The 10,000-nt window shown below is 44.7% G+C and overlaps 1 protein-coding gene across 2 annotated transcripts in view; it reads left to right on the top strand.

Annotated features, from left to right (window-relative positions):
• LOC311047290 (transcription factor Sox-6-like) overlaps positions 1-10,000 on the top strand; it is a 150,748-nt gene that overhangs the window by 91,962 nt on the left and 48,786 nt on the right. For both annotated transcript variants that reach the window (XM_084059954.1, XM_084059953.1), the window contains exon 7: positions 2,901-2,969. In XM_084059954.1, the coding sequence (XP_083916080.1) occupies positions 2,901-2,969 (69 nt within the window). The remainder of the gene's footprint in view (positions 1-2,900; positions 2,970-10,000) is intronic.

Raw genomic sequence — 10,000 nt, 5'->3', positions numbered from 1 at the left:
AATGCCCCGCAGACAGAGTCAGAGTGGATCTTTGCCTTTAATGAAATATGACATGTGCTCAAATGGGGGCGACGCCTCCCATTCAACAGCCTGTAATTACATTTCAGAATAAATATACTAAACGACGGCTCACAAAAAAAAAGAAAAGAAAAGAAAGAGAATAAAGCAGCTGCGTTGCATTTATTTATTTTATTTTTTTACTCTGCAGCTCTAGAATGGGGCAGGGGCCAATCATAACGCTCGGTTAATGACCTCAGGTGATTGGCTGTGCACGGATGTCCATCATCTCTTTCTCATCTGGATTGGTATTATAGATCAGTGGTCCCCCCGAATTAACACTTTTTAGCATGTGGACCCCCATTTGAAAAGATATGCCAGGGACCCCCATAAGAGAAGATTTTTACGGCTCCTCTAGCAATGATTCTCAACCATTTTAATTTCAAGGACCCCCCAGTTTGACATGCATTTGGCTGTGGACCCCCATTTAATGACATTTCTATCTCTGGGACCCCCATTTATATTGTAAAATCTAACTCTGAGAGTGTACAAATGAACCAAATGGTTAGGGTCCACTTGGTTCCATTTGTACACTCTCAGAGTTACAGCCCGGTATCCATCATTTAGCTGGGGGCCCCCTGGAACTCCCTCTAGGACCCCTGGGGGTCGCAGGACCCCACTTTGAGAACCAATGTTATAGATGGCATGTGTTACGATATAGATGCCGCGTGTAGGTGTGTGTGTGACGCGTGTGTGTGTGTGTGTGTGTGTGTGTGTGTGTGTGTGTGTGTGTGTGTGTGTGTGTGTGTGTGTGTGTGTGTGTGTGTGTGTGTGTGTGTGTGTGTGTGTGTGTGTGTGTGTGTGTGTGTGTGTGTGTGTGTGTGTGTAATACGAAGGCGGGTGAGCGTATAGCATTTTAGAAAACATGTCAATCTTAGAGGATTGGGTGTCAATCAAGAGCTTTGTTCAGGAGCTCTTGGCTGCTCTTAACAGTGTGAATGTGTATGTATCATCTTTCATGTTGAAACAGTCGCTCCTCAACGTACCTATTGTCAGAGATAAACATCTGGGGGCGGCGGGGAGGGGGGGGTCATCATGGGTCATACCTTGCTTCTCCTCCTCCCCTAACATTTTGAATTCACGTGCACTACATTTTTACATGTCATCATGATTTGTGTGCATGGGAACTCATTTTAAACAAACTTAGTGCTTTATGAGTTATCCAGTTTAGTAGACCTTGTATTGTGAATTGTACTTCCACGTACTGTTTCTCATGTCTTACTAAATAAAGTGCATCAATCGTTTTTTTATATATACATGTATTTTTATATATACAGTATACTGTATGTATATTTTTTGGGGGGCTTTTCTGCCTTTATTGATAGTGTAAGTGGAGATGGACAGGAAACGGGGAGAGAGAGATGGGGAGAGACATGCAGCAAAGATCGTCGGGAACGGGACTCGAACCCTGTAATGCGCTGTCTGTCAGGCTACATTAGAGCCCAAGTGCCCAATCATATTCTAATTCTTAACAACATTAACCCTGCAGGAATCCCTATTTTTGGCAAATGTTCATAAATGTTCGAAAATTTACACATAATGCAACGTATTATGAGATTGTCGATCTACCAATTTCTTTTCCGTAAATCACCGAAAATCACCGAAAATAGCTACAAGCTCACAACACGTTGTATGAATTAGGTTTACTAGACCAGACGCAGACGAAAGTAGTTACAAACTTGGGGTTATTGCACATCCTGTCGCGCGGTTTCTCCCCCGCGCGCGTCCCGCCGTGGAGGATATGATATTTGTTGTGTTAGAATAAATGCTAAATAGCTCTATATTCTGATAGTAAAAATTGCTGAATGTTTGTTCAGTATACAGACTACAGTAAAGTGAAGACAATTAGCAGACAATATTGGAACTGTAACAATTTAAAATGTAAGCTGGTAAATGGGTGCTCTCTCCTGAGTGGATGACATGAAAATGCATTTTCTGTTTACTAAAAAGCTGGAGCGACAAGGAGACCACTCTTACTGAACAGGTCTACGCTCTCACAATGATTACTGATCAGAATACGGAGCTTAAACTTTTTTAACACAACACTTTTTGTTTTACCGCCAAAACATCACTTAATGTACTGTACATATAATGCTCCAGTCCCACAAACTGTCATGCTATAACTCACAGCTTGCTAACAGCTTGCTATAAATAACTCACAGCTTGCTATAAAACTGTTACTTTTTAGGATTCAAACTAAAAAATACCAAAAGTAGCAGATCTACAAGCTCAAAACGCGTCGCTTTGTGCTGCGTTTCGAGCTTGCGGATCTGCTACTTTGCTTTGCTTTTGTGTGACGCTGTACTGTGATCAAGTAGGGCATTAATTTACGAAAAAAACACAAAAAGTTGGAACATGGAGATAGGAGGTTTCTGCCTGACAGCGACAATATGTAACCATTCTCTTACCTCTTACTGTAACCTCTCTTTCATCTCTCTCTCTTGATGGATCCCCCCGCTCCTCCTAAAAGCTAACTCAGTGGCGTGCTTGTTTCGGCAACTCATGCTGCCACTTGAGGGTGGAGTTCGTATACAGTACCTTTCTCTCACCTTATCGTCCTTGCATGATAAATATCATTAGAGTACCTGATCCTCCTGTTACTGTAATCTAACAATGAGAAATGTTATTTATTGTGTAAATATGCATATGTGTCAAGTCAGAGGCTTCAGCTTCTCTTATCCGTGCAACAAATAGAATGTGTAATGAGTCTTATCAAACGCCATGACTGATTGATTGATTGATGTACTTTATTTAGTAAAGTATGACTCACCACCTCTATTTGCGTGTGTGTGTGTGTGTGTGTGTGTGTGTGTGTGTGTGTGTGTGTGCGTGTGCGTGTTCAGATTTCCAGACAACAGCAGCAGTTGCTGCAGCAGCAACATAAGATCAACATTCTCCAACAGCAGATCCAGGTTAGTGGAAACCCACAAATATATGTATGCATTGCACGCGCACGCGCACACGCACACGCACAACCATACAAACACAACACACACACACACACACACACACACACACACACACACACACACACACACACACACACACACACACACACACACACACACACACACACACACACACACACACACACACACACACACACACACACACACACACACACACACAGGTTGACATTAATAACATCTTACCCATTTCATTCATTCTTTACATTTTTGCACTGACTCCTCCCACCCTTTTCTGTCTGTCTGTCTGTCTGTCTGTCTGTCTGTCTGTCTGTCTGTCTGTCTGTCTGTCTGTCTGTCTGTCTGTCTGTCTCTCTCTCTCTCTCTCTCTCTCTCTCTCTCTCTCTTTATCTCTCTCTCTCACACACACACACACACACACACACACACACACACACACACACACACACACACACACACACACACACACACACACACACACACACACACACACACACACACACACACACACACACACACACACACACACACACACCTGTTGCCAGTTCCATGCTGCAGTGTAACGGTTGATATTCCTCCATTTTGCACGTGTCTCATCACTACTGAGTCAGGTGTGATTGAAGAGAGCCAATAATATGAGGGGTCGTGACCTTTCGGTTTACCTGCACCCGCTACTGAAAGATGAAAGACACACCTCACTGATGGAGGATGATATGTATTCAGATAAACACATGTGCGATTGGGCACACACGCACACATGGCATGCACACACGCACACGCACACGCACACGCACACGCACGCACACACGCACACACGCACACACGCACACACACAGTGTATGCACAGTAATTGCCTCAGTGATGGCGGGATCATTTGCTGTTGCATTGATCACTCTCTTTGTCGATATGGGAGCATCCCCTGGGCCTCTCCACCTACAGTTTACTCTCTGTCCACTCGTCTATTAATCAGCCTTCCTCCTTCCCTCTTTAAGGGGATACATACTTCGAATCAGTGTTGATTTCGTCGACTAAAACTATGACGAAACATTGTCCGTCGACTACCTTTTTTCACTTACGAAAACAAAATAAAAACGAAATAAAAACTAAGCTATAACGACTAAAACTATGACTAAATAAACGTCAACAAATAAAAACGACTAAAATGTTTGGGAGGGACTAGTGTAGAAGAGATCCAGTGGAACTACAGACAATTCATCATTGGTGCGCGCGGGTGTCACAGACAAAAAATAGCCGATCTACAAGCTCACCTGCGACGCGTGGTGAGCTTGTAGACCGGCTATTTTCGGCATGCAGCCGAGTGAAGCCAAGTGAAAATAATTTCCATGGCATCACGGCCCGCCCCAATTTGTTTTTACTAAACTCTTATGATATTTAGCCTAGACTAAAAGTAAAACATTTCAGGTGACTAAAATATGACTAAAACTAAACAGACTTTTATTCAAAAGACTATGACTAAAACGAAATCGAAACGTGCTGTCAAAATCAACACTGCTTCGAATACTATATATTCGTAAACACATTTCACAATCTCCTTTCTACACATACGCAGTCACCAAGACTTAAATTAACACCAGCCACCAGTCAAAATGCTGTTAATTTTACGAGCCGCACAGTTTAGTCTATACTAAAAACTACTTTGGCTGTATCCATTAAGCTGAATCCGCCAACCACTGGGACTGGTTGATGAGAAGGCGCGTTTTTCATGCTGCGATAAACCAACCCAGAGAACAAAGGAAGGACCTCTCCGTGCTCCTCCAAGCCCAGGACGAGCACGCTCTGGCTTGGGGTTCGGCGATGAGCCACAGCCCCCTGGCCTGGAGCCTTTGGATCTCTGTGTGCTGCAGAGGCGTCGTGCGGTTAACAAGGGCTCACAGAGGGTTTGTTTTATGGCGGCTCCACCCCTCGGTTCTTAATAAAGCTTGGATCGGACTTCATTAGGCCCCGGGGCCCGGAGGGAGACCGGGGCCGTAAAAACTAAGCTCAGTGTTAGAACTGGTTCCACATTGTGTGGAATTGGTGTACTGTTGGATTGTGTATATATACACTGTCGAGAGCGATGGGATTACGTGGTCGGGGATTCTGAAAGTGGGGTGTTCTCATACAGAAGTTGAATGTTTTTTAACTTGTTTTTTTTGCACAGCTGAAAGCCTACATTTTTTTTTTACATTTTTTGTTTACATTATTTATTTCTTTACTAACAGCTTTATTTAGTGCTCGAACAAAGGTTTGCAATTTGTTTTAACACTCACTTTTTCAATAGTCACTCTGTGAAGATAAAACTAATCTGGGTCTGAAGGCTGCATAGCCTACTATATTGATGGCTTACAGAGTTTCACAGTACACACACACTATGCTATTACAGAGATTTCAAACTGGCCTTGAAACATATGTTTATACAATACAGTGTAGCTACAAAATTGTCTTTTTCAATTCACACAAAGTCTTAAGAATGAATTTGAAGAATTTGTTTTAAAAGCGTGTTTTTGTTTATTTGTTTATCTATTAGGATCCCCATCAGCTGTGCCCTCTAATGTACAGCTAGTCTTCCTGGGGTCCACACCCGTGTATGGTTACGTTAACTCATGTTAATGAGGTATTGTTTCATTACGCCAAAGTGTGTTTGAAACATTTGTTTTATGAATAAATATTTACCTATCCTTTTCATACTCGGCTAACGGACATAATTAGTAATGAGCAAACTTGCAATACATCACCAAAATGTGTACTTAACATGAATAGTGAAACACATGCCCTTAATACAGTTAATACACACAACTGTGGCGTTAGGGCACACATGATGCAAGGCATGTGCACACACAACGCACCCGCACACGCACACACGCACGCGTGCACGCGCACACGCACACGCACACGCACACGCACACGCACACGCACACGCACACGCACTCGTGTCACAAATAGGCGCACATACGTACTGTACATCGGTACATATGCATGCATACCCACCACACAAAGGCACACACACAATAAACACACATATAAGCACACAAACAATAGTTTTGTTTGGCTAACGGCTCCAACCGTTCAGTAATGAGTTTGGAGTGCTCTGTAGATCATACAGCAGCTCACAGCATTATGGCCTAGCTCCAGGCCTTACTCGCTGGGATGGGGGCCTTGTTTACGCTGCATGCTTGGCCCTTACACACACACACACACACACACACACACACACACACACACACACACACACACACACACACACACACACACACACACACACACACACACACACACACACGCACACTCACACACACAAATGCAGCAGCGACGTACCACATGCGTCTGTTTCCACTTATCAAATCCAGACCTTCCTTTGCTCAGGCCAATCCTCTCCAGAGGGCTCTGACCAAATGCTACTGTTTTCGGGGTTGAAAGAGAGAAAAAAATAGGCCCTAAGTGTGGTAAACCCACTCCGTTCTGTTAGGAGCGTTGGGTCTCGCACAGCACCGTATACTGCAAAATGTCAATGCTATACCGTTTTTTTTGTGTGTATGGGGTGGGGGGGGGGGGGGGGGCTTGATATTGCGAGTAATTTAAACTGAAACGGTGAGCGCTATATCCCGCTGAAAAAGAAAGAAATTAAACCCAGTGGAGGTAGGAAAGTTCCAAAGGCTTAGAGTGGTTGACAGAATGCGGCAGGCTTTGGTTAGCAGCATACGCAAGTCCGGCTGTTTGCGGCCGTTTATGTTTAACATTTAGGGCTGGCGCGCTAATCCAGGAGGATTTGAAGAGTGAAGTGTAGAATCAGCTTAAAATGCGATATTGGCTACAATTACAACAAAGTCATAAGGAGTGTAGAACTGTGGACATTACACCTACTGTACATTTTAGCCATTTTGTCCAGATCTATCTGGTCTGTCTGTCTGCCTGTCTGTCTGTCTGTCTGTCTGTCTGTCTGTCTGTCTGTCTGTCTATCTATATCTGAACATTTACCGCTCAGTTATTCTGTTTTGTTTTATTGTTCATTGATAAGCTCAGTGGTCTTGTGGTTAGAGTGCCTGCTATGTGACACTGGGAGGTCGGGGTTTAATCCTTGGCCCGGGTCATACCAAAGACTATAAAAATGGGACCCAACGCCTCCCTGCTTGGCACTCAGCATCAAGGGATGGATTGGGGGGTAAGTCCCTGCGACATACTAGCGTCATGTCTAGGGGGTGTACTAGTTGTACATCAATCTATCTTACTATGGAAACATTAGATAGACTTCTGATCTATGGGCCACATGTGGCCATATATATATACTAGTGATGCGCGGGTCGGGTTTTTTCATGACCCGCCCCGCCCCGCGACGGAACCCAACCCGCCTCAACCCGCCCCGCGAACCCATATATAAATCTACGGCTCAACCCGCCCCGCGACCCGCGATTTTTTTTTTATTCTGTAAAATCATGGTTAGAAAATAATCCCCAAGTGTATTCAAACTGTTTTATTGTTAATATTCTTATTCTTATTAGGAATAAAGACAAAACAAGAGCATGTTCTTATTTTTATTTTTTTTGCGTGTGAGAGCGTGTGACCCGCTCACCCGCAGCCCGCATAATTTTCTCCGAAATTCTGACTCGACCCACCCGCGCCGCGGGTTACGGGTCAACCCGCGCATCACTAATATATACAGTGTAGGCGTACCACTTAGTTACTCTCTTTTGCTTTAGAGGTTGGGGCTTCTGCATCTAGAGTTCCGTCACATCTAGATTTCCGATATGCCCATATATGGAGCTCTCTGTATATGTCAGTCCTTATCTCTATAATGCTCATATATGGAGATCCCTGATGCCATCAGTATATGCCCATAAATGGGCATGCCCCCTTTGTGCCCATACGGAGATCTCTGTATCTGTCTGTCTACCTGTGTCCCCTTTATGGCCATATATGGATATCATTGATGTCATCAATATATGCCCATATATGGGCTGTGAAGGAGTCATAGTGACAGGCCGCCGGCTGGCGGAGTTATAATACATCTAGAGAACGGACGACCCCAACATTCTTCTCCAACGGTGGAGCCAATAGAGCAGGAGCAGTATAGCGTCCTAAATGCAATACCAGGTTTGGCCACCAGGCTTCTATGGCCTCAATAATCCTCCGCGGTTCTGGGGGCTTGCTACATTTATATATGGTTATGTCTGAGTCATAGTGACTGGGTGGCCGGCCATGCAGCCCATTAGCCAATTTTAATAGGAGTGTTCACTGATAAGTGAACTTTATTATTGCTGTTGTTGAAAATCAGTAATTCCTACTGTACGGTGCCAATGAGGTCCCCAATAGTACAGAACTCTGATCATGCCTTTAACTACTACATTTTTCATTTGAGGCATATTACTGACTTTCTTATTATTATGTGATTTACACTATAATGCACACAACAGTAAAAAATTAAATACGATCAAAGTCCTTGATTGTCAGCATCTATGCTTGCAGTGGTATGGATTATATGATTGTTTGTGTGTTGGTTTGTACCATTGGGTCACATAAAATTTGAACCCTCCCTCTTTAATGAGCAACAGTTTTATGAAGTTTGATCGCTGATTTCATGGTGTATTTGTGTACGTGTGTGTGTGCGCACGTGTGCGTGTGTGCACGTGCGTGTGTTTCATGTTTTATAGCTTAATGGTTGATTCGGATATAATGAGCATCAGTCCATGGGAAACTGGAATCTTATTTGTCTCTAATTTACGAGTGGAAAAGATGGATAGCTGTTCTTTCTTTTTTTGTCTGTCTTCATGTCTTTCCTTCTCTCTCTGCCGATGATGTCTGTGAGTGCGTGTGTGCGAGTGCGAGTGCGTGCGTGTGTGTGTGTGCGTGTGTGTGCGTGTGTGTGTGTGTGTGTGTGTGTGTCCGTCGGAAGTGTTCCTTTAACCTCTGGCCGTCTCCTGCTGATTCTCCTCACCATTTGAAAACCACATGACAGGAAACCTGGAGCACTTTGAACTGGGCTACACACACACACACACACACACACACACACACACATGAGCACACACACACACACACACACACACACACACACACACACACACACACACACACACACGCACACGCACGCACGCACGCACGCACGCACGCACGCACGCGCACGCACACGCGCACGTGCACGTGCACGTGCACACACATAGTTATAACAGGACACAAACATATGACTCACAATAACAGTCATATTGTACACTCACAGAACACATGCACAAAACACATTAGATTCAGTGCCGAAATGACATAAATGTATGCAAAGATAAACGCATATTGCATCGACACAACACATGCACGCTCGTACGCTCGCGCACGAACGGCGCACGCACGCACGCACGCACGCACACACACACACACACACACACACACACACACACACACATATCACATTGCATACAGTATAAAAAAATACCATGGTACACATGCAGCCATACAGTATGCGACTTTTATTGATGCTGCGGGGGGGAGGGGGGGGAACAGGTAGAGCACAAATGACACACACAGACACACACACACACACACACACACACACACACACACACACACACACACACACACACACACACACACCATAACAACCCCACAGACAGCACAGATGCCTAAATACACAAAGGCACATGCACGTGTAATGACACACACACACACACATACACACACGCGTGCGCGCACACACACACACGCACACACACACACACACACACACACACACACACACACACACACACACACACACACACACACACACACACACACACACACACACACACACACGTGCGCGCACACATACACACACACACACACGCACACACACACACACACGCACACACACACACACACACACACACGCACACGCACACGCACACGCACACACCCACACACACGCGTGCACGCACACGCGCACACGCACACACACACACACACACACACACACACACACACACACACACACACACACACACACACACACACACACACACACACACACACACACACACACAGAAAGCGAGGGT

The sequence above is a fragment of the Gymnoscopelus microlampas genome (assembly GCF_963454915.1).
Source record: "Gymnoscopelus microlampas genome assembly, chromosome: 6".
NCBI classification, from domain to species: domain Eukaryota; kingdom Metazoa; phylum Chordata; class Actinopteri; order Myctophiformes; family Myctophidae; genus Gymnoscopelus; species Gymnoscopelus microlampas.
The sequence above is the reverse complement of the archived record's forward strand: the minus strand, read 5'-3'. Positions and strand labels throughout refer to the sequence as shown.